At 41.0% G+C, this 26,427-nt stretch overlaps 1 protein-coding gene across 1 annotated transcript in view; it reads left to right on the top strand.

Moving 5' to 3' along the window:
• DHX32 (DEAH-box helicase 32 (putative)) overlaps positions 1–26,427 on the top strand; it is a 36,137-nt gene that overhangs the window by 9,210 nt on the left and 500 nt on the right. The window contains exons 4-10 of the mRNA XM_006026591.3: positions 615–860; positions 2,913–3,012; positions 3,094–3,252; positions 19,729–19,920; positions 21,499–21,648; positions 23,546–23,736; positions 25,247–25,428. Of these exons, the coding sequence (XP_006026653.1) occupies positions 615–860; positions 2,913–3,012; positions 3,094–3,252; positions 19,729–19,920; positions 21,499–21,648; positions 23,546–23,736; positions 25,247–25,428 (1,220 nt within the window). The remainder of the gene's footprint in view (positions 1–614; positions 861–2,912; positions 3,013–3,093; positions 3,253–19,728; positions 19,921–21,498; positions 21,649–23,545; positions 23,737–25,246; positions 25,429–26,427) is intronic.

Here is a 26,427-nt window from a genome sequence, read left to right as displayed (position 1 = left end):
AATTAAAGCGCTTGCAGCTTCAAGTGTATTCAGCATCCCATGCTTGAAAATGGCAGTGGGGGTGCTTTAATTAAAGCTCAGTCAATGAGCTTTAGTTAAAGCACCCCCACCGCCATTTTGAAGCACAGGGATGCTGAATACATATAATGCAGAGGTTGCTGGAGCATGCTAATTAGCACACTCCAGGAGATTTGATTAATCAGGTCTGCTCCAATGTGTGCTAATTAGCAGGTGTTGGAGCAGATGTCCAGCATGTGTGTAGGTGCCCCTAGTGTCTAATTTCTCAGACTTTCTTTTTCAATAGTAGTTGGATGTTTTGTAATGCAGACAAGTAATTATCTTCACTCAGAGGTTGGTTCAGATATCATTAAATGTCAAGCTGGCAAGGTACACTTAGAAAATTACATGAAAGAAAGATACACTTTGAAAAAAGCACAACCTTTCTCAGGCTATTGGAAAACAGATTTTTTCCAAATGCTATACCTTAACTTTGCTCCTGTGCACTAAATTCTCTCACATATTTCTGTTCCATTTTCTTTTCTCTTTTAATCTATTCATGCAGTTTTATTTGCTACCATGGTTTGATAAAATTAAGATACCTCTTTTGATTGTAGGAAATTGAAAAAGCCTACCAAATCATCAGGCAAGAGGGGTCTAATTTAAATCCTGATCTTGGAGAATTGGTCCCAGTTACTTTATATCCTAGACAAAAAGAAGTAATTTTCAAAGAAAATGAAGATGAAGAAAAATGTTGCAAAAATTACAAAAGAAAAGTGCTACTAACCACAAGTTTTGGAGAATCTTTGGTTTGGATCAAGACTGCAACTTTTGTCATCGATGTTGGTGTGGAGAGAAGAAAGGTTTGTGAAAAAATTAAATCAGTAGATAGTCTGGCGACTACTTGATCAGTCCAGAAATTTAGAAGAAAGTGACTGATCTTCCATGACCCCATGCAGAAGTCACTGCTAAATCTGGGTCTCCCCCACATAGTGGGTATTCATCTTTATGTATACAATATATACAGTATACATCATACAACAGAGCATCGGAATTAGTCAGTACCACAAGATGGTTAATTTTTTAAGTGCCTATTCAGTATTTTGCTGTTGTGTTTTCCTTCCTGGAAGGACTGGTTCAGCAGCAAACTTGGATTTCTGACTCATGTTTCCAGAATGGATGTGGTGATGGTACTGAGGAGTATTAGAGTGAAGTGGGTGGATGGTAACTTGCTACATAATATACAAAGTTGTAGTATTGGAAGTCTGGTGACTGGCTGCTCATCTGTTTGGGTAGCTGGAAGAAGCAGGCTACAATCATGGACATTGGAAAGAGGATCAGAACAGGAGGAAATGGAAAGTAATTAAGTAATTAAATAACAAATAAGATGTGGTTGCCCAAAAAGAAATGTACATGTCCACTGGTGAATTCGGGGGGGGAGGGGAGAATGCAGTGGTGCAGTTGCACTACCTATCCTTTGAGTCCTAGACCATGCACAGTTTAAAACCAACTGCCTGGCAGTGGCAGCAACTTTTCTTTTCAAGCGGTGAGGGAGTCAATTGATTTAATGGATTATTATAATCTATCTGATTCCTTCTAAACTCTTCACTCCACAGGTATTAATGATGCCCTCTCCTTTTTAATGGGCTTTATATTTTGTTAATCAAGGCAGTCTTACTTCTGCAATTCTGATGTTTGTTAGGTGCTCCTGGTAGGCTAGGTCTTATCTCACAACTCTGCAGACTGGTTTTAACTCTAGCTAAAACAATAACTCAGGTGTGGAAATGTTAATTCAGGTGAATATTAACTCAGGTGTGGAAATGTTAATTCAGGTGAATATTAACTCAGGTGTGGAAATAACTTTCAGTAGGTACATATACGCATAAATTTAGTAAAATTAACATGATGCAATAAACTCTGGGCAGCTGCTCCTGGGTGCAGCATCTACATGTGCATCTGGGACAGCAGCAGTTTGAGCTGAAGAAGAGTAGGCCAGAGCTGGCAGCAGGCTTGCAGGGTCAGTCCCAGGCTCTGGGTGGTGGTATCAGGCGGTGGAGGGCCTGGCTGGAGCACAAGAGTGCTAAAGTAAAGAGCTGTGCAGCAGGCAGCCCCCACATTTTAGCACCCACATGCCCCAGCCAGCCCCTATCACCAAGCGTTTTATCACACTTATTTACTCTGCTGTAAGATAGTACTATCCCTGACCATGAATGCTGCATGGAATAATATAGCCCTAGGCTCCTAGCATATTAGTATATCCTCTAGTTTCTTTTTAACTGGACAAAAATGTGTTGTATTATATCTGATATCACAACATCTACATCTTCCTTTTCAAAATCCTAGATCCACCCATGAACATTTCATGGTAGCTATGCGACATCAGCCTCTTTCTTTGATAAAACTGAGAGGGACCAGTTGTTAGCAAAACAAGGGGGTGATAATGCTCGTGTACCACTTTTTCTGTGTACACTTTATGCACCAAACTGATTACTTTCAGTGAAACAAAGGCCCAATTTTTTGACAAAACAACACATTATTATCTTACAATTTTGTAGCTCCAGCACTGAAAGAAGCAGAAAAATAGTCCACTGCTCTTACAGTGCTTTTCCATAGGTGGAATGAGGCTACATTCTTTGCTTTAGAAAGGTGCATTGTCTTCAGGAAATGACTTGGAGACCTTTATCAAAACTACATATAATTTGACTGTGCCTTGTCAATTTATCAAAGAAAGGTGGTTCTTACTTCATGACAGGTGAAACAACAGATTGTGTGCAAAGGGAACTAAGCATTTTATGAAAGCCAAACATTTAATGAAATTACCAAATAAATTACCAAATAAAAAAGCTTTGCAGAACCACTGGTATTTGCACAGTCTTCATTTTTCTGATACTTAATTTCTTTCTTTCCATTTAAAGGTTCATAATCCTAGAATCAGAGCAGACTCTATAATAATGCAGCCCATCAGTAAAAGCCAAGCAGAGATGCGCAAGCAAATTCTGGGCACGTCTTCATCAGGTAGGTTTATTGGCACAAAATGAAATGATGAAATGCATATATGCAATCAAAAAGTGTGATCATTTTCTGAACTCCCTTCAGGAAAGTTATTCTGCTTGTACCCTGAAGAATTTACATACAAGGAAATGAAACTACACTCGCAAGCCAAAATACAGGAATCCAATCTAACTAGCATGGTTCTTTTTCTGAAGAGGATGGCTATAGCAGGCTTGGGCCATTGTGACTTCATAAATAGGCCAGGTATTGCTCAATATTGGAGTTTTCCATCTGTCTTATTACATTTGCTGTTATGTTTTCTTTTAAGATTAATTTTATTTTTCACCGTTATTCACACTGCTGGTTTTAACAAATATGGGTTCCCCATCTCTTCTATTGAATTTTGTGGAGCAATTTACCTTTGATAATGAAAACTTTGCTGAGTGTAATAGTTTCATTTATAAAAATGGTTGCAAGTGGTGGATTGCTTGCTCTGAGAAGGAAAGGAAAAAATCCAAGGGAAAGAAAATGAATTGTATAGCCAAAATCAGTATTCAAAACACATCCTCTCATTTAGGTTCATTTTTTTTTGGTGCCACAGAAGTGATTAGAGGCCCTGACAAAAGCTGAAGTTCTCTGTATAAGGTGTATATGCATTGTGCATATGCATAGCAAGAGATGTTTCTTCACTCAGGGAGAGGGCAATGTAAAACAGAAAGTAGGCAGAAGCTTATCGGTAGGTAAGCTTGTGAGTGGACAGGTTTGTCCTCACTTCTTACATTTAAGAGGACAGTTACCTTAACGTTGATGTAAATCTTTATATAAGAAAAATATGATACTAAAACCAAAAAATGACTTTTAACCTTAAGAGGGACCTCAAACCACACTTCCAACACTGAATATAATGCTTCCAATTCTGTTCTGTTCTTCCATTCAGTTTTTCCCACCTTACATAATATATGGGCTCTACTATTTTAAGGGGATTATTAAAAATGATCATGTTATCTACAGAAAAACACTAGAAGAACCTACTCCTGATAACCTTTTAACATGTTTAGTCAATTTGCCTCTACTGATAAATCTTTCTTCACTACTGGCTAGGGTAATAGAGAAAGGATTTTTTTCCTTTAGTTTTACATGAAAACAAACTAGCTGTAGAAAGAAGCACGGGATAACAGTGTGGAGTGTTTAGCTCTATTGCATTTGTCCTTTCATAGTTAATACAGTTTAGATAGATAGCAGAATAGCACCATTGCCCTCATCATATGAAAGGACCTCTTTTTGATAGCCCTTTCCTTGTACCAGCTCAGTTGTGCTATAGACAAATGAACAATGAAATTGCAAGTTTTAATACCAATGTTCACTACCCTGATGTACCAAAGATATCCCTGCATGTTTTAATTCTCACTAGAACTAGAGCAAGAAGAGAGTTTTTGGATGTGAACCCAAACAAGGTTTGGGTTAGAATATGAAATTTAGGCTGTGAGACACTGCAATTCCATCAATTGTTCTTAGGGATGCTCAGCAAACAGTGAAAATATTACCACTTCACAACTGTAATCTAATTTCTTGAATGAAATTCTCCCTATGTGAGATGATCAGCCTCTTGACTCTGTAAATTTGCTCTATGTTATCCTTTTTTTTTAAATCAGAGTCTTTTATATAAATCTCCTGAGCTGTGCTCTAAGGAAGGTAGCCATTCCCTTGATTAATCTGTTTCTGGATGTTTATCTTTATTGGTTATACTAGAGATTTTATTTAACCTCCTTTTCTGTCTTGTAGTTGGAGGCTAAATACAGTTTCCTTGTATATACAACAGATTTTGTAATACTGACTTCTCTCAATGCTGGACTCCTATGTACTCCTAACTCTGATCCAAAACCAGTTTAAATTGGTAGGAGTCTTTCAGTTGACTTCAACAGATTTTGGATCTAGTCCTCTGTTACTAGGTACTTCCTTGCTAATTTCCCAGCATAAGAGAGGAAGGCTTTTGTCCTTACCATAAATGTATGTATTCATAACAGTAATCAATTAGACTTGCATCTTTTTTTCACAATGCTGAATCCATAGGATAGAGGTAAATTCCTCAGTGCTGCAGTAAGGAGCACAAAGAGTTTGTCTCCCCCAGGAAGTGATAGTAGACTAGGGCTGTCCAATTTCTATGCAGGTAGAGGCTGCATGCCATATGGGCCACACCAGTGGGGGGCCACACTAGTGCAAGCCACAGAACCCTAGACCATACCACACCTGCACCATGCATGTGGGCAGCTTCCTTGTGCCACTGCTGCACCATGCTGTAGGCTCCTCCAGCCCTGGGGTAGGAGGAGCAGGAAGTGAAAGTTGATGGGAGTGGAGCCTAGATACCCCAGTTACAGCAGCCCCTGGAGAGATAAGCAGGGTAGTGGCTAGGTAGGAGCCTGGGAGCCATTCATTAATCCCTTGCAGGTTGCATGTGGCTCCAGGGATGTTAGTTGGACATTCCTATGGTAGATTAAAACCTCACACAGTTTGAATACCAACACATGCCACTTTGGCAAGAAGATAGAAGTGTCCAACCAGACACTTGAAGCAGGATGGAACTTCAGTAGCAGCATGAAAGAGCAGGGCCAGTTTGGTTAGTAGCTAAGGTGATATAGATGAGAAGCATGAAGCTCATGGCCACTGTGGTAACTCTTCTGACATTCAATCCAAGGGAGCTTTATCTTAAGAGAAAGTCATGTGAAATACATCTGGAAGTTAAAAAAGAATTTTACTAAAAGAAAAAAATTCTAAAATATAAAGAGTGTTTACTGAACACGAAAGAAGTTGTTCTTGCACTACAGGTGGGATGAATAGAGTAATATTGGAGAAATGGCTTGGTACTGCTAGACATTGTATAAAAGAGACATTATAGAATGGAAATGATACTAAAGATTAACAAAATGCTAGAGGCATTTTTAGTTAGGCCAAGTTTCTCACAAGTTCTATAAAGAGGGAATATTGCTTATGTCTACAATACTCTGAAAGCTTTAGATGCTTTGGCTCACTTTGAGCAGATATCAAATCCAAGGCTGCAACTGCCTGCTCAACAAGTGACATACTTGAAACACTTGAGTTCAAACAAGTGTAAACTCCAGTGATAGAAAAGCTTGAGGGACTGGGAGAAGCAGGGTAAAACATGGGAGAGGTTGTATAATAAAACTGGCATAACAGAGATGAAAAAGGTTGTACATTTCTAACCTTCCCTTGTCCTAATATCCTATGATGCTTAACTTTTGTTGATGTGTTGCTGTTTAGTTCGTTGAGCACAGGATTTCCCAAATATTTCATAGCATTGACTATGAGTTAATGTATGTTTTCCTGGATATTTCCGATCACAATTTTGCAGCCAATCTCCCTATGGCAAGTCTCCATAGACCATCAGTAAGCTATGAAACTATTGGGCTATGCTCAGCTTGAAAGTTTATGGCTTAAAATTCTCTTTGGTCAAAGAACTAGAACAACTATTTCAAACACATTTTTGTTTGTGCCAACTACCACAGTAGAACATTTTCACGGAGCCTGCTTAGATAGCTGCAAGAACTGCATCAGCCTGAAACTTCACGTTAAGTGTAGATACCATTCACCTAGAGACCAAGTTTCAGTTTCTTACTCCCTGTGAACATCATAAAGATGACTTCAGAATCTTCCAGCTCCCCATGAAACTCTATGGGAGTTGGAGATGCACAGCATCTTGCCAGACTGGGCTCTTTGCTAGAAAATATATAGGCATTATATTCAGAGTAATGCATGGTACAGTGTGTGCTCAATGTCTGTTGAGGTGTGTAAATTGACAAAGCAGCTTTCTGGGGGCATGGGAGGTGGCAGGGAATTGTAGGGGGAAAAGACATGGGGGTACTCTTACAAATTAAGGCCATTAAATGACCAAAATTAAAAACTGCTCACAAATGAACATACTGCTACTGAAAATAGAATTCAGTTGCTCCATAACTGCCTTGAGCGTTCTGTGTTAGAGCCTGAATATGCCCATAAACTCTGCCAAGCTTTTTGGGTTTAATTCTTCTTTGAATGGGGATGGTGGAAGGTGGGGGGAGAAAAAAAAATGGTATCTCCAAAATATTATTCTCTTGCAACACCATAATGAGATGCTGCAGAGTAAATTGTGTAGCTCTGTGATCTTCCCTCTCCTCACACAAGAAATTACATTTTTAAAATGTCAGTGTTGCTAACTATCACCAGCTGGAAGCTGAGTTGACACCTTGCAGAAATGAGCAGAGCAATTCACACCTCTCACAGCTATTGTTCCAGGCTTTCTGAAGAGTCATCTCTGTATCAGCTATGCTCAGTTCACAGTTTTGAGATTTTCTTCGTAACCTGAACTGCTAGAGACTATTTTTTAATTTATTTTAAAGCTGAATACATGGAGCAAATAGTTTCAGGGATTTATCATTACAGTATATGGACATGAGCTGGCTTTTTCCAAGCCATGGAAGGTAGATAAGAAAGTCTGCCCTCCACTGAAGTCTCTTATAAGCAAGCAAGATCTACAATATAGCAGGGAAGTGTTTCAGTCCATGAGAAACAATTGGCCAGATATTACTTAGACAAAGAAAGGAATATAATTAGAACAGTAACATTTTATTTCTTTTCACCAACAATACACACAAGTTTTTTGCTGTGCTTTGGGGAAAAATAAAAGTGTGGATTAACTGACTCATTACTACATTACAGAAGCAACAAACATGTCAGGCTTACAGCTGCTGCATTTAATTCATGTGATAATTGAAATGAGCAAATGCAGCAAACTTGTTACCCTTTTTAGAATTCATTAGCTTTATGAAAATGGATTTGGCATTATAGTTCTGAAGCGCTTTATTTGAATTCTTTAGCTTTCCTAATACTGATATCTTTTCCTTTTTATCTGTTAATCAGCTGGATCTTTAAAGCATTATATAATAGAACAAAAAAACCCTGTGTTCACATAGATTACAGAAGCGGATTTGTTCTTTTTTTAAATAATTGAAACATCCTTATTTGACCACAGCTAAAGGTTTTTAAATTTTAACGTTATACTCATTTTACATAAAACAATGGAAAAGGAGCAGCAGTTTGTGGATTTTAGTCATACAGGGGCTTGCGCAACCAATTTTCACGTTACAGCTGAGCATGGATGGGCAGAATTTCTGTAGTATAAAAGAGTTATACTCTCCTAACTTCCTATACATTAAGAATAAATTTCTAGAATTTAATATTAACACAGGCTGTACAAATGTACCTAATTTCAAATGACTTGAGGAGACAGATCAAACTCATTGCACTTAGAAAACAAATTGTAACAAAGATAGAATGACATACAATACAAAATAAAGTACTGCACCAGATTTACCTAACAGGGGCCACTCCTTAAAGATCAGATAACAGATCTGCCACAATGAGTTAAATTTATTAGCCACCTGTATATATTTTTTATTTGTGAATCAAATTGTAGCATGAAATCAGACTGAACAGATGGTGTGTATAGATTCTACCATGCATCTATAGCTTAAACTAGGGCCAAACACCATGTGACATGGCCCCTCCCGCAATCCCCACTGCGTTCACAGTGTCCTGAGTCCACCTGGACAGAGGCTACTTCAGCCCCACAGATCATGCCACCCTATGCTACTACCCCCCATGTATGGGGGTGGGAAGCACAAGCAGGAGGAGGGATGGGGAACTCAGACTCCAGTGGCTGAAGTTGAGTAATGGGGGAGTTGAGGGGGAGGGACCTGGAATGGGAGCCCAAGCGCCACAGGTTAACCCCTCAGGGGCCACATGCAGCCCATGGACTACTAGTTGGACAAGCTCAGCTGCTGTCCTCTGGCAATTCCCCTTCTGGCTAAATGGCCCCTTGGGAGCCATTATAGTTTCATAGTTTCTAGGGTTGGAAGAGACCTTGACAGATCATCAAGTCCGACCCCCTGCCATGGCAGGAAAGAGCACTGGGGTCACACGACCCCAGCAAGGTGTTCATGTAGCCTCTTCTTAAAGACCCCCAGGGTAGGAGCCAACACCACTTCTCTTGGAAGTTGGTTCCAGATCCTAGCCGCCCTGACTGTGAAGTAGTGCCTCCTGATGTCTAGTCTGAATCTACCCTCTGCCAGCTTGTGACCCTTATTTCTAGTCACTCCTGGTAGTGCTCGGGGGAACAGGGACTCCCCCAATGCCTGCTGGTCCCCTCTGACTAGTTTGTAAATGACCACTAGATTTCCCCCTCAGCCTTCTCTTGTGGAGGCTGAACAGGTTCAGGTCCCTTAGCCTCTCCTCGTAGGGCCTGCCCTGCTGCCCCCTGATCATGCGGGTGGCCCTCCTCTGGGCCCTCTCCATGTTGTCCACATCCCTCCTGAAGTGCGGCGCCCAGAACTGGATGCAGTACTCCAACTGTGGCCTGACCACTGTCACATAGAGGGGGAGGATCACCTCCTTGGACCTGCTTGAGATGCATCTGTGGATGCGTGACAAGGTACGGTTGGCCTTCCTGACCGCGTCCCCACACTGTCGGCCCATGTTCATTTTGGCATCAATAATGACTCCAAAATCCTTTTCTGCCTCTGCACTGATGAGAAGGGAGTTCCCCAGCCTAGAGGTGTGCTGCTGGCTCTTCCTTCCCAGGTGCAGCACCTTGCACTTGTCAGTGTTGAAACCCAACCTGTTCTCATCTGTCCACCCCTGTAACCTGTCTAGGTTCAGTTGCAGCCTATTCCTCCCTTCTAGCGTGCCCCCTTCCTCCCACATCTTAGTGTCACCTGCGAATTTGAACAGGGTGCTTTTGAACCCGTTGGCCAAGTCGCTGATGAAGATGTTGAACGGTGCAGGCCTAAGGACCAAGCCCTGCGGAACCCCACTGCCCACATCCCTCCAGGTCGAATAGGACCCATCCACCACCACTCTCTGGGTGAGTTTAATGAGAATGGGGTGAGAGACGGTGTCGATGGCCTTCCTGAAGTCCAGAAAGACTACATCCACTGCTACCCCTGCATATAAGGATTTTGTGACCTGGTCACCAGATTGGTCTGACAGGACCTGCCTCTAATGAACCCATGTTGATTGCCCCTAAGCATAACCTCCCCTGCTGGCCCCTCATGGACATACACCAGGATAATGCTCTCAAAAAGCTTACCCAGGATCGAGGTAAGACTAACTGGCCTATAGTTTCCTGGGTCCTCCTTCCTCCCTTTTTTGAAAATGGGAACCACATTGGCCCTTTTCCAGTCCTCTGGCACCACACCAGAGCACCACGAGTGCTTGTAAAGCTGTGCCAGGGGTCCTGCAATAACCTCTGCTAATTCCCTGAGCACTCTGGGGTGGAGATCGTCAGGACCAGCTGATTTAAATATGTCCAGTCCCTCCAGAAGTTCCCTGACTAGATCCTCACTGACCCTAGGCCTGGGTGCGACTCCCCCGGGGCCTGAGGGGGTCCCGGCAGACGGGCTGATCTGGTCCCTGTTGAGGAAAATGGAGGCAAAGAAATCGTTAAATAGGTTAGCCTTGTCATCTGGTGCGACAACCAGATTTCCTAGCGTGTCTTGCAGAGACCCCATGTTACCAGGTACCTTCTTTTTGCCCCCTATGTATTTAAAAAAGGACTTCTTCTTGTCCTTAATTCAGGTAGCTAGTCCCAGTTCCATCTCTGCCTTTGCCTTCCTGACCGGCCCCCTGCAGCCCCGAGCAGCCGAGGTATAGTCCTCCCTGGTGATGGCCCCTCCCTTCCATTGGGTGTACGCCTCCCTTTTAGCTAGGAGATGTTCCCGTATCAGCCAGCTGACCTGGTTTAGGGCCTATCTTCTGGTCAATTCTCATCCTTCCTATAGAATTCGGCTAGAGCTCCTAATTGTTAATTATGTCAGAGCATGACAAACCCCTTTTAAAAAAAAAACCAGTGTCAGGAAGGAGTATCCTAGGCTGACTTGAAAAATGGGACAGGCACCAATTCCACAGGCAGTGCTCGACTCCTGCCTGCCTGCAGAACTGGCACCTGTTGCAGGCACGTGCAGGGAGCAGATCATGACTCTGCCCCAGCCCCATGCCGTCACCACTCTGGGATCCTGGCCCTGACCTTGCCCACCAGTCCCATTCCTGAATGCCACTCCCCACCTGCCCACGGCCCCATCCCATCCACCCAGCCGAACGTGCCCTGGTTGAGGGGACCCCAAGCCGATTTCCATGGAGACCCCGCCTGCCCACTCACTCAGTTCAGCACCTCTGGGGCTGGCAATGTCAGCAGAGACACTAGCAGCAGCAGCAGCAGCCACCAGAAGTGAAGGCAGAGTGAGCCGCCTCCGCAGTGGGTGCCAAGAAGCCAAGTCTGGCCACCTTGATGCCGGGCCCTATGGACTACAGTTCCTGATGTGCTCAAGAGCCACATGTGGGGAAAGAGCAGGCTGCACTCCATGCCCAGTGGCACCTCCATGCTTGGGGGCTGTGGGACTGGCTGGATGTGCCATGGCCTGGGCTATCTCCTACACCTGGGCCAGGTGGGGCCAAGGGATCCACTGTGGGCCAGACAGAATTGTTTGGTGGGCTGGATCCAGCCAACAGGCCATATTTTGTCCATCCCTGGCTTAGCGTCTCCATGAAATCTTCAGATAAAAGGGCCAAGTGCTAAATATTATATTAGATTATATATATGAATTCCAACATCCATCTATTCTTTTTACACAGTTAATTTTCCCAAAACAACTGTTTATGCAAAAGATTTCCTTTTAACAAAATAAATACATGAAGGAAAAATAGACTACACAGAATAGGATCTTCAGATATTAGTCTGCATTTGAAGTCACAAATGGAGCCAGTAAATAGCCACTATAAAAGTGGCAAGTGCTCATGTGAGAATTCTTTATGTTTTTTTCTGCTTAAATAAATATTGAATTGCTGATGGGTTTGAGTAGGCAAGGTACATAGCAATGGAAGAAGATATCTGATTCAGGAGCACCTTCAGTTTCAAATTTCCACAAAGCTAATAGCAAGAGAAAATACTTAAAAATAGGGAATATAACTTGAAAGTTTTCTTTTTAATGCTGCTTTTGTGGAAGCAGTAGTTGAGTCACAAAGCACTGCCATTTGCCTTGAGGGCAGCAAAGAGCTAGCTTTGGCGAGCTGCCCTGAAAATAACACTTTGCTTAAAGACCTTCTTTATAAAACAATGCAGGTCCCTATTCCTTTAAAGAGAGCCGTTCAAATTTAAATATTTATGCCATTTTTGTTTGTGTTATTTATGAGGGGTTTTATTTAAACAGGAACAATACCATAAAGAATTCTCAACTGAATCTTTGCCATTTTTACAATGGCTTTTTTATTGTCTGCATTTGTGCCTGAAAATGCAGGCTAATATCTGAAAATCCTATTCCATTTTTTATTTTATTACTGTTACTTTACCTGTATAATCTGCATTTATTAACTTGTCCTTTGTAATATGATATAACCCCAAGTACTTTTTTATTTTTTGGTAATATTGCTTGCAAAATCATGAAGTCATTTTGATTCTAAACCTCAGGGCAACTAACTCTGAGGGATAAAAATGCAAAGCACAGACACTATATCCAGGGACTGGAACTGGCTGCCAAACCTGATACTTATAAGGATGATAGCTATATATTTTGTTATTTATTACAAACTCCTATGTTGATTTACTGAAATTAGTATTCTATGATTCCTGATAATTATGTCAAGTCTGAATGGCCATATCCCTCCCCACCTTTTTAATTTTTTATCCCTATTTTCTGTCATTGATTCTTGTTCTCTCTTCCATCATCAGCTGTTACTTTTCATTTCATGGTTCAGTGGTAAAACTCTTGAACTCTCTTTTTTTTTTTTTAACTTTTAAATGTCCAACCTAATTTCATCTCAGTTGCTTTGACTTTCTCAAGGTCTCATCTTTTTATTGTGTTAAACCTTGTATGCCTGCTAATAAATGTCCTCTCCTTCATGTTATGCAGGCAGGCATTTGGGCTGCTTGCAGACATTAAAAAGAAACAAAATGGTGCTGTACTTTAAACTTGGTGCACTCCCATGCCGGGCCCAGCACATGCCCAGAAGAAGCAGCATGTTAGTTGGACCCAGCTTGCCCAACATCTGTATAGATTGGGCACTTTAGTGGGGCTTTTTTGGAGCTTTTATCTAAGAGCTGGTTGTCTCAGGTTTAGATAAAAACACCAAAAAGCTTCACTAAAGTGCCCAGTCTATGCAGATACTGTGGAACCAGGTCAAAGTAACACGCTGCTGCTTCCAGTAGAGTTTGGGTTTTTGGGGGTTTTTTGTTTTGTTTAATGTCTGCAAGCGGCCATGAATTCTAAGCCTAATACAAAATAGGTCCAAATGCTAGTTTTGCCTAATGTGTTGCATAGCATCTCAGGAGAATAAAATTATTCATTTGTAAAAAAACAAAACAAAAAACCCTCTTAATGTTTTAAATTAAATTAAATTAAATTAATAAGGGTACAACACTGGCTAGAATTATGTATCACCTAGCATTGGGATAAGCCTTGTAAAAGTTAATAAAAGGGGAATTTTATAAAAATTTCCCTCTAGGTACTAGTATTATAACTCTCAAAATGATTGATTTAAGAGACCATTTTTTAATTGGCTTCCATTTCCCTTACTGGTTTTTCTTTAATTCCTTGTAGCCAAGTCTTCCCTGTACAAAGTCCACTGCGAGCAGCGGATGTACTAAATTAACTACCAGTGTGAAAAAATTAAATCTGTCTTAGGTTTCTTCCTCATGGCTCTGTTACTGCATGAGAAGCAGTGTTGTCTGCAGTGCAGCCCAGAGGCTAAATGCAGTTCCTGAGTTCTCTCGCACAAAACTCACAGCCCTCCTTTGCTTTTAAGCCTCAAGGTGAAAAAAAACCTCACTTACTGCAGGTTTTCACTGCTGATGAATCTGGGCAACACATGATTTCTAGTCATCTATCAGCAAAGATATATGTACTAATACATATTAGTTCTTTCTTGGCCTGTAAGGAGGTGGACAGTGGGGTCCCACAGGGTTCGGTCCTCGGACCAATATTATTTAATATCTTCATCAGCGATTTGGATGAGGGCGTGGAGAGCACCCTCTCCAAGTTCACTGATGATACCAAGTTATGGGGCAAAGTTAGTACACCGGAGGGCAGGGAGCAGATTCAGGCTGACCTGGACAGGTTGGATCAATGGGCAGAGAGAAATAGGATGCAATTTAATAAAGATAAATGTAAGGTACTCCACCTGGGAAGGAGGAGCCCCCAGCACACCTATAGGTTGGGGAGTGTCCTTCTCAGCAGCTCGGAGGCAGAGAGGGATCTTGGAGTCATAATTGACTCCAAGTTGAACGTGAGCCGGCAGTGTACCAAAGCCATCAACAAGGCCAGTTGCACCTTGTCGTGCATTAGCAGGTGCATGACTAATGGAACTAAGGAGGTGATGCTCCCCCTCTATGCGGCACTGGTCAGGCTGCAGTTGGAGTACTGTATCCAGTTTTGGGCGCCACACTTCAAGAGGGACGCGGAGAATCTCGAGAGGGTCCAGAGGAGGGCCACTCGCATGATTAGTGGCCTTCGTGATAGACCCTACGGGGGGAGGTTGAGAGAGCTGAATCTCTTCAGCCTTCACAAGAGACGGCTGAGGGGAGATCTTGTGGCCCCCTATAAACTTATTAGGGGAGGTCAATGGGGAATAGGGGAAGCACTGTTTACTAAGGCGCCCCAGGGAGTGACTAGGAATAATGGGTGTAAACTAGTTGAGAGTGGATTTAGGTTAGATATTAGGAAGAAATTTTTCACAGTAAGGGTGGCCAGGATCTGGAATGGGCTTCCAAGAGAGGTGGTGCTATCACCTAACTTGGAGGTCTTCAAGAGGAGGCTAGATAGTCACCTGGCTGGGGTCATCTGACCTTGGTCCTCTTTCCTGCCAGGGGGTCGGACATGATGATCCATTGTGGTCCCTTCCGACTCTACAATCTATAATACATGCTATATCAGTGTGCATTTATTTCTGATGAAGAGATTTGTGAAAATTTGTATGCAAATTGTGACCAGTTACAAATGCCTGGAAAACTGCCAAAACAGTCATTGGTGTCTCAAAGTTTAGACACCATTGATGAAGAAAAAGAGCCAAATCCTGCCATAGCAGGAGTCTTGCCATGGACTTCAATGCGAGCAGGATTTAGCTCGATATCCAAAAGATACAAAAAAGAAAAAACAAGTTCCCCGGTTAGAAAAACAAGGATGTTATTGCAATATTAAGATGAACTAGAATCAGCTAACAATCATAAGAAAATATTGACACTGTCTAGATAGATGTTCAGAGCAGAAAACAGTTGGGGGAAAGATTTTAGAATTCAAGAGTTACCAAATTCCTGGGCTGGATGTTGTTGATCAGATGGTGTCTCAGTTGATTTCCCCATTTGTCCCAGTTCAGAATTGGTCTGTCTGCATTCGTCACTGGGTTACAGATATACCAGCAGTCTACATACATTTCTCCATTGCAGTTGGGGATGTCTTAGATCTGGTCAGTCTTCTTCTTGTGCTAGACAAAGGCTTCTGTGTTTGGATCCAAACTTTGGATCTCATAGGGTGTCTTTATATGTGCTCCAGGGTGCAGGGGGGGAGGGTGTTTTAATTAGAGTGCCTCTCAGGAGCCGCTCTAATTAAAACACCTGCAGCACCTTATGTATTCAATGTCCTATGCTTCAGAATAGTGGGGGGGGGGGGCAGCTGCCATCTTGAAACGCGGGGATGCTGAATACATGATGCCAAGGCTGCTGCAGTGTTATAATTAGAACGCTCCAGCAGACTTGATTAATTGAATCTGCTGCAATACATTCCAGTTAGACTGCATCAGAGCAGGTGTCGGGCATGTGTATAGGTGCCTATGGGTTCCTCAGGCCATTGAGCAGGATACAGGCAGTCTCTTCACCTTTAGGATCCCTGCTGAATGTGCATGCTGCCTCATTCCCCTTCTCAGAAGTGGGGCTCTGCAGTTGCCTCAAGGGCAGTCCAAAACCTGGCCCAACTGCTAAGGCCCCTGGCAGACATTCAGTTCAAGGTGAGATAGGATTTGATCCACAAACCCAACAACTATGTCTTCTGCCATGCTACACATGTATGGCAGGAGACAACTGTGGGATTGGGGATCAGATCTCAATTGCACCCTATTGCAGGGGGATGATCAAGATCCTGGGCTCCCCCTGCACCGACAAGTAGCAAACTGGGTGTCTGGTGCCCCCAGCTTGGAGCACCAGTCAGTTGATTGGCACTCCGAGCCCTGGGAGTGATTTGGAGTCCCTGACTCTGGTTCTGCTAGCCTTGGGAGTTTACCTATCTACTGATCTCCACTCCCAAGACTGGGAGCCCCAATCAGTTCATTGGCCTGGCCACATGTTCAATTTAAAGAATGATGGGAACTGGCTAAAGTTATTACACATATTTTGTGTAATAACTTTGTGGCTTATTCCCTGTTTTATTGTGCCACTAACTGCATGAATGTGGAGCTGGGTTACTATTTAAGATGTGATTAACTGGTTAATCTCAGTCTCCCCAAGACCTTCATAATATTGTTTCCCAAAGCTCCACCCTTATTCAGGTTTTCAATTTAACCTTTTGGAGACATTTAACTAATATATCAAGGAACCCAGTAACTTTGCATACACACACACACCCCCACACACACACACACACACACACCCCTTTTATTTACTGAGAAAGGAGAGCCTTATATCTCCATGCAAAAGCCTTCCTGCCAGCATCTTCAAGATGCCAAAACCCCACTAGTTTTTTTTTGTCAGACCTGCCAAAGTCCTCAGTTTTCTTCTGTTCTCATTGGGCCTTCAGGTTAATTTTCTTATCCTTGAAACAAACTCTTAACTTATTCATATCTGTCAGTAAAAAGGTTCCCTTTGATTCCAAAAGTATGTCCTACAAGCCCTAAGTGAACAAACCCTAAGAGTCCTATGAGCCTTTAATGAGCCCTAAGTCCAAGTTCCAAGAACAGTTACAGAATCTTGTTTCCTTCCTCCTCCTTTGTTGCTGGGAACTCCCACAGCTCAATCCATGAAAACAGGCTGGGGAGAACCACCATTTTTTCTCAGCTTGGTCCATCTTTTTAGTATATTAATTTGATTGCCAAGGCAAAGTCATTTTATGTTATAGACATCTTTGATTTTTCCTCTAGCTGCTATCAGACTGCAGTCATGATGCACAACATGCTTCCTGTCAGCAAGCAGCTGATTCAAGCTATGCTGAAAGTTAGAGTTATGTATAACGTTCATAAAAATCAATGAGAAATGCATAAATTTGGCATAGATTTCCCAAACAGTCATGAACACGAAGAGAACTTTAGCTGTGGAAATCATTCTGCTAGCTGAAAAGCCATAGAAGACACTCTAAAAGCGGAACGTGGCAGTTCTACTGTATGCAGGGGAAGATAGCTCAAATCAAATATATAAAAAACCCTTTTGCTCCTACTTTGTCATACCACCCTTCATTTAATTCTTATTGGGCTTTTGTCATACCACCCTTCATTTAATTCTTATTAGTCTTTTGGTTGATTTTAATCTGTCTTCAAGTCATGTTTTCTTAACATGTAACTATCTGTAAGTGCTGAAAATCTGACATTATGGCCCTATTTTTTGTGGAAAAGGTGTAGCTGAAAGGTCACCAAACATCTTTCTGTTTCAGTTTTTGAGAAATGTAAGGAAACGTACTCACCAACATCTCATCTGGCTAGAGTAAGCCCTCTTCTCTCATCCTGTTGACAATAGCGACTCTTCTGGCAGCAGCTACAGGAAGGAGAGAGACAAATAATGGTAAAAGGCTGCGTATTTAATTTGACCACCATCCGCACATTTGTGTAATGCAGAGTCATACAGAAACAATCAAAGAGTGAGATGGATATAAGAGGGCATCTGCCAGACTCCTTTGCATTTAAAGCCACCTCTATTTCCTCCATTTCATCTGTAATTTTCAGAACAGATATTGCAAAAAAATCCTCATCCAGAAGGTAGCCTTTGCTGTGTGGCATTTGTAAGTGCTTTATACTGGATATTTGCCTCTGGAGTTGTGGTCTACCCTGCAGTGATTAAAGGTGTTATGAAAAAAGGCCAATTTGTGCCTCTGCAGATCTTGAGGGTATTTATTCTTGTCCATCTGTATTCATGAAACAGGCTTGTGGATGAGTATACTTTTACTGGTTGGGATGATATCTTATTGCTAGTAAATCACATTATTAAAAAGAGCCATTGATGAAGACCTTAGAAGTTAACTGTCCTTTTTTCAGCTGGGTAAGCATACCAGCAGTCTTCAAAAGAAAGACAGTTTGCAGGGATCATTTCTGCCTGAAAATGTGTACAATGTTAAATACATACAAAACCATAGCCCTGCCACTGAATGCTTGTAGCAGGAACTCCACTTACTGCCTTACAACCTGTATGGTGAGAAAATTGCCATCCCATTCTCTATTTCTCGTTGTCCCAATTCCCTCCATCAGCACCCTTACCTTAGGTCTCTTCTCATACCAGTCTCCATCTTCTCCCAGTTTCCAACTCCATGCATCTCCTGCCTGCTTCTCACTTCCTGCTACTCTCCCCTTCCTACCTCTCAATATTCCCTTCCTTGTCCTTCAGACTCCTGAATCCTACATGCCCGTTCCCTCGGTCAGTTACTCTGCATTCTTGTCCTTACCCACTCCCTAGTTCCCTTTCTCCTGCCTAGGACGCAACAGCTACACTAGGGGTATCCTGAAAACAATGCAAGTCAGTGACTATCTTTACTATCATAAGGGAGAAAAGCAGCATCCAGGATGAAGTCGATCTATTCTTTCAGTTCTGTGGGGACAATAAGGACAGACATTTTCTGTGAGAACAATCCTTTAGTAAGGCAAGAAGGTTCTCAATTTTCTTTTGATATCTTGAGGAGCTACTAAGAAACCCAAATTCCTCTAATCACAAGAAAACATTGGCAAGCATTGCTTGCTCTTGGCTTTTTTCTTCACTGACGTCTTCAGGTTTAATCCCTCTTAGCTTTGTCCTGTTGTCTGTTTTCTTTCAGTAAAAAACAAAGCAAAAAAATAGTTGAGAATCAGAAGGTTGCTCCTTGCTTCTAGGATAAGAGGCAAAGAATCTGCAGGAGTGAGCTTCTAATATCCCCTTGGGCCTTCACTGTTATTTATGGTCTGAAAACTGTTCTGGGAGAAAAGGAATGAGATCTCCAAAATCAAAGTCTGCAGAATAGCTATTGAGGCAAACTATTTTAACCTCTCATGTTAGTCCTCTTAATTTCCTACCCATATTGAACTAAACATGATTTAGAGCAGAGAAGGATGCAGAATAGCCTGGTTTAAATTCTATCATGTCCTTGGTTGGATAAATTAGTTCTGAAAATAATTCATGATTCCCCAGCATACCTTTTCTTTATTTCTTCCCTAAAAGCCACAGTCAGTTCAATTACAAAAAGCATCAGCAGCATATAAGCAAGTCATTGCTTTACATAAGATTTTGCCAGAATTGTTTAAGCAAACACCTTGACATTTTTAAACATAAGTAGAAAAAGGATGCAGCATTTTTCAGTATAATGAATTTGGCACTTAGCTGCAAAGCCTTCAGTTCACCTCTCATGATCACTTCTTTTACTCTATTCATTCACTTTTTACATGGGAGACACAATTGAAATTTTGTGATAGGATATGAACTTGACGCATTCATTTATTTGTAACTGTTAAAATCCTTTGAACGATTTTATTCCCTGTTCCTAGCTCCTGAAAGCCTGATGCAAGCTTTGGAAGATCTAGATTATTTGGCAGCCCTAGATAACTATGGAAACCTTTCTGAAATTGGAATAATTATGTCAGAATTTCCTCTGGACCCACAGCTGTCAAAGTCGATTTTAGCTTCCTATGAATTCAACTGTGTAGACGAAATGCTCACTATTGCTGCCATGGTAACAGGTATTTTACTACATGGCACTTGTGCCTACTGTTCAGGTCCTATACGGGCTTACTTTAAGATCCAGAATTATTGTGCAAGAAAAAATATTCCAATTAAACTATTTAGAGGCTATTTAAATTTTGTCTACTCAAAATAAATACACTCAGAGTTGTAGCAATCTTGCCTTTGAGCATGCAGGGAAACTCAGTTTTGTATGAATTTCAGTGAACTAATGAATAGCACTGCCCTGTGCTCCAATTCTGTGCTCCAAAAACTCCATTAATTTCTAACCTTTGCTCAGACAGAGCAAAATGTCTCTTCAAAATGAGCTTTGGTATTTCATTATACACTCCTTTATTTATCTGAAACCAGCAGAGCAAATTAGGGAGATATTCTTGTGGAAAAAAAATAATCTCAAGACTATTGATGAACATGGAATACTTTTGTCAGATCATTTTATCACTTTGAGGAAAACTGAACTTTGTAGAAAAATAAATTTTGATGCTCATTACATGTTATTCTAATTAACTAACATATTCCTATATTAATGAACTAACCCCTAACTTTGAACACGTAAGACCTAGAAACATACCAAAGGGTTATTAACCATAGAATTTGCTTTCATTGCTGTATTGGCAAGGCCTAATAGCAAATATTGAAAGCATAATAGAAGATGCCTCTATTCTGTTAATGTTCACTTACAGGAGTGTTTCTGGGATATATGAGCAATTTTGGTGGTTTTTACTGGTATAATTTTTCAAACTGTGTATTACTTGTAATATTAATTTTTTTAAATGTGAGGGTTTGAACATGCCCACTTTGTATGCTTTCTTAAAGAGTAATGACAGCCCCCTTCCCCCTCAAAATACCCAATACAGGCCATGAAACCATGATTGTAAGATCCTGGGAAAACCCCAGCTGGCCTGAACTGAGACGGGGAGTAGACTGTGATCGCATATAAGCCTGTGAACCAAGACGAATCTGTTCTAACCTGGGAACTTCTACACTGATTCCTATCCAGGGCAATTTATTTGTGGGCAAGCGGCTGGATACAGCTGCTCTAAGACAGTTGCATGCAGGCTTTTGCCTCGCTTCCAGTCTTGAGGCAGTTTTACTCATGTAGCCATGGCCTTAGTAGCACAGTAACATAGGAGAAATAAGCTTCCCTGGATAACACCAAACCCTGATTCAGGAGCACATTTAGGCATTTTACTTTATGGATTAGATATTCTTCTTATGCTACAGAGGTAACATGCTTGGTTCTAGCTGGAGGGTGGTGACTGCTTTAAGACGATGGTATCATGCCATTTATAAAACTTCACTAGCTTAATTCTTAGCAGAGGTTGCTCACTCTTTTGGACTTGCATGAACAGCAATTTACATTAACTGAGAGTTCTGTTGCCACAAGTAGGAAGGCATGAAGGAACAACCTTATTGTCTTTACTACACTTTAATTTGCAAGCACTGCAACAGAGATCCAATATTTGATGTCAGAGTACAGGGTGTAAACGAGGGGAAAAAAGTGATATTGATCACAGTACATTGCTTTATGTCATGCATCTAATATTTGAATTCCTGTTGGTCTGATTTTTTTAAAGCTACTAATTGCTTTTCACGCCCCCCACCTGGAACTGAAGAAATTGCTCTTACATGCTGGCGAAAATTCTCGCACCTTGCAGGGGACCACTTTACTCTTATCAATGTCTTCAAGGCCTACAAAGAAACCATTGCAAATTCCACGAGCCAGTGTAAGTTATACAAACCACACTGCAAATTTTACTGCTAAAGTTGGCTTATGCTATTTCCCATTGCTGTTACCGAAGTCAGTATAACACACAGGAAAAAAAATGTTAAGTGTTAACCTACAATAGAGAAAAACAATTTCCTGTAAGCTGTGTGGGTATACATGTACGGGTGCATTTAATGCAGGACAAACTGCCCCAACTTCAGGCACAATTCTGATATTTGCACTGCCACATCATCTTCGTGCTACATGGTGTACAAACACCAAAAACCGCCCCCATGTGAACGATCTCACAGAGTTCTCAGGTATATGGCACAGACAGACAGGATGGAGAAGCAAAGGGAGCAGTGACAATATTGATACTACTGATAGGCAATTGTATGAATGCACCAGTAGCCCAACTTTTATCAGATTTTTTGGAGGCATCATAGCTTAGGATAGCTTTAAGGAGGTATTTGAAGGAAGATGATGATGTAACTGTGGAGACTTACAGGCCTCTGTGGAAGGCAGCTTTCAAAAAAAGGTGTTGTTTGAAAACGTAACCAGTAGTTGATAGCTCTGCCATCACTGGCTGATCCACAACAGAAGCTGACATTTTGATAATGAATGAACAGTCATAAGTGAATTAGGAATAGGCTGTGAAAGCAAAGACAAGCACCTTCTGCTTGATGCAATAGAGAAGACAGTGAAAGAATTAGAGAGAGACAATAGGGACAAAACAATGGACAAGGATAATAATTTTGCAACAGTATTTTCAGAGGCTAATTTTGCAGCAGTATTTTCAGATGATAGATTGCCACTGTGGACAGTAGCAATCTGTATTTCCATAAGAGTTTATTCCATCATCTCAAAGCAGTCCCCAGAGGAGTTGTGCATCTGCTACAAAGATGAGCTATTTACCTATTTTAAAGTTCCTGGTGCCAGAGAAGTAAGTAGTCAATCTTTGTCATCATCATAGATATTTTTTGATATCCTATACCCCAGGCCATGGAGCTTCATGAAAATAAGAAACAAAACTTTGGCTTGACTCAAAATTCCATGGAAAACCAGCGTAGACAAAATCAACGACAAGTTTTGATGTCTAGCCTGTGTTGCAGAAGAGACATGCAACATTCTGTACTAGTATGAGTTTCCTGAATAATGAAGTTCATGCCCAGGTACATTCACTGGCATAGTAACGAACAACAGAGGTCAGGCCATTACCCACTAGGATGGGGTGGCATCTCCCAGGCAGCCAGAGGTAGCAGAAAGTGTTATAGATGCTACTACACAAGTGCTTAATGTTGGCAAGGAATCCAAAAGTACCCTTGAATTATGCACTGAATTGGCCAATTGTGCATGTGTGCTATTAAGCAGAAGGACTGTGTTTCAGGTGGTAACTCAAAGAATGCTTTCTACTCAGCCAGCAGCAGGTTTAGCCTCAGCCTGCTAATTTTCATCTATGCGCTGAACTCATCCAAGCACTAGGCAATCTAATGTGACACCACATCTAATAAGATAGCTAGAGTTGAATGGCACCTACCTGTTGCTGGCACTTGAGTCCATGTCAGCTGACTGGTTCATTTAGTGATGATATGCAGATGTTGAAAATGACCAAGGAGAAAACCAATTCCTTTGGGGACTAGTACTAATCAACGGGAGTATCTCTCCAGGAAGGATTCAAACTGGTTTAGTAGATTTCACTGCCACCTCCTTCAGACAGGGCAGCAATATCTCCTAGTCAGCAGTGCTGAGTGCTACAGAGGTCCAGGAGGATAAGAATGGATGTTTGCACTTTATCCATTAACAGGAGAAGATCAGTGTTACAACAAAAGTTTCAGTTCCTGGTCTGGATTCATATCAGCTAGATCTAGAATTTTTGTTATAATTACAATATGTTGTAATTTTTTCTTCTCCCTTAGACTATGATGTTGAGAAGTGGTGTCGTGATTATTTCCTGAACTGTTCAGCACTGAGGATGGCAGAAGTTATCAGAGCTGAATTAGCAGACATTATAAAGTGCATAGAACTTCCCATTTCAAAACCTGACTTTGGATCAAAAGAAAATATATTAAACATAAAGAAAGCTCTTTTATCTGGATACTTTATGCAAGTAAGGAAAATATTCTGATTTTATCTTAGTCCTAGTGATATGAATACAAGATAGCATAGTACTTAAATAAATGGCTTTTAGAAAACTTGATACCAACTTAGGGAATAGTGTTCCCCCGATTCCTATAAAAGAAAACTGGTATACTTTTCTTCCACTGATTCAAATATTTATTATTTGTACCACATACTTTGTTTTCAAAGTGTCAGCCAAGTCCACTTCTGTTAGGAAGCTGTTCTTGATTAATATATGGGTTTTTTTCTTTTAACAGCCAATCATACCAGAAACATTTGAAAGCCATTCATTTATTAGGCTGTGATAAACACTCCTGTCTAGTGTAGTCCCCTTCCCTGGTATTCACTGGCCACAACAACTCACTAGAAGGAAACTCTGTCCACACACTCTTGCGGATGTCTTGAGGAGGGAGTGCGGGTTTCAGAGACTCTTCACTGCTCAGCACTTCTCATTAGGAGCTACAGTACTGTTTTGTTTCTGAGACAATATTAATTATACTTTCTGTCCTCACGAATCATTTATTAAAAAAGCAGTTTGTTGAACAGTTCTAGATGTACAGTTTTCTAATCTAAACTACATGAGCCATTCTTAGCGTAAGATAGAGATAAACAAGAAAGATGAATGGTTCACACCTCCTGTGAAAGCAATCCTTCCTCTCTGACTACCCTGGTCTATTCATCAGCATAGCATTTGCTAACAAGAGAGGACTCCAGCACTCCCTGTTTAGCTAGGTCAGCAGTTCTCAACCTTTTTAGACTGAAGGCACCCCTCAGAAAATGCCAGCTCTTAGTTTTCACTCATTTTTGACCATGTAAAAAAATAACAGAACAATTCTTCTGTTGCAAAGAATTCTGAACTATTGTAGCCTTTCTGAATATTTTTGACATTATGGATTCTTATTTGAAATCTCTTAATTTATCTTGTAAATCATGTATAGGTTTTTGCACTCCTAACAGTACTAATATCCTTAAAAGGAACTCATGGCACCCTAGATGAGAATCAGGGCTAGGCCAACACCTCCAAACTCACAACAGGCACTCCACTTCCCAAAACAGGTTACTCCACTTACCCACATATATTTTTTTTAGGGCTTTATATTCTTTAAGAGATGAACTTTTGAGAATGCAAAAACCTTTTAGTTATTGATCTTTAAAGACATAACAACCAAGCTTAACAACTAACCAATGTTTCATGGGCTGGTCTGCCCAGCTCTGCCCCAAACAGTTTCTGTATTGGCCTTTCAATTAAAAGATTGGCATTTTCCCCAATAGCTAATTCCCTTTCTTCATGTCAATTCCCTGCCCACCTCACCATGAACAAGCACATTCAATTTCCATGGTTATATACTATGAATTAGGGACAGGGGTCATGGCTCTCTCTCAGAAAGTTGTTGCATACAAATGTAAATATTGGCTTTTAACATACTGCAAAGAAGCAGAACCTGGCCTAAACAGCTTGCATACACAGTGAAACAATGGATTGCTCTTTTATATTTTAGATTGCTCGTGATGTAGATGGCTCGGGAAACTACTTAATGTTAACACACAGGCAAATAGCTCAGCTTCATCCCTTCTCAGCATATTACAACACCAGGCGGATTCCTGAGTGGGTGTTATTCCATGAATTTTGTATATCAGAAAACAATTGTATAAGAGTCGTCTCCGAGATATCACCTGATCTGTAAGTTAAGGGTTGGGGGACTATTTCCTATAACAAAAGTATAAATGAAAAGTATAATTTAAGGTGTAAACAATGTAGCATGCCACACATCCTTATTATGCATTCAACCAAAACTAGTTTCTGGTCTCTCCCAACCAAGAACACATTTTTCCACAACCAGCTCATTAGCAGTGGGGAATAAGCAGTGAGAAAGCTGAGAGGAGCTACCTGGAGAACAAGCCAGCTCCTGATCTCTCCTTCTGGAGGGACCTGAAGGAAGACCTTATGGTTCTGGTGAGGGAGAGAGTCCCAAGCATAACTAATTTACCCCTTAATCGTGTGAAACAGTGGAAAGACTGTCATAAGAGAAAACAAATCATGTATGTAGGGAAGATATTTCATAACCCAACTAGCTCCAGAGCTACTTTGTGAATGGATATTCATCTATGCTGTCATCTTTGCATGAACAATACTAACCAAATTAGAGTTTAAAATTATACTAAAGGGAAGTATTCCATATAAGATTCCAACATTTTAAGTGTTTGATTAAAAAAAAATAAAATAAAAACGCCACAGGAAATTAGCCAGTATTTCCTAAGCTATAGTGCACCTGCTTGTATATTCAATGCATCTCAGAATCTGTTGCAATTGTACTTGATTCAACCATTTAAACAAGTGTGCTTAAATAACTGAACATGCATTTCTCAAAATAGAAAATATATTTTAGTACTAAAGAACAAGAAGCCAAAGAAGCACCATTTCTCTGTTAAAGTAGCCCAACTGAAAAAGTGCTTTTCCCCTGCCAAAGTGGCATTTTCTAGCAAATACTTTTTTTTAAATGTTATATATGCCTACCTAGCCATTTCTTCCCTATAAACAGCTCTCCTTGTACTGACATCTGCTCTGTACTCTGCAAACATATTGCACCAAGAAATCTTTCTTTACTGCTCTTTCCAGTGGTTTTGAAGAATACCCTCCTCTCGGGTTTTTGTTGAACATACTTGTGCTCACATTTAGAAA

Source organism: Alligator sinensis, unplaced genomic scaffold (assembly GCF_000455745.1).
Source record: "Alligator sinensis unplaced genomic scaffold, ASM45574v1 scaffold193_1, whole genome shotgun sequence".
NCBI lineage: Eukaryota > Metazoa > Chordata > Crocodylia > Alligatoridae > Alligator > Alligator sinensis.
Note: the sequence above shows the minus strand (reverse complement) of the source record. Positions and strands in the feature narration are given on the sequence as shown.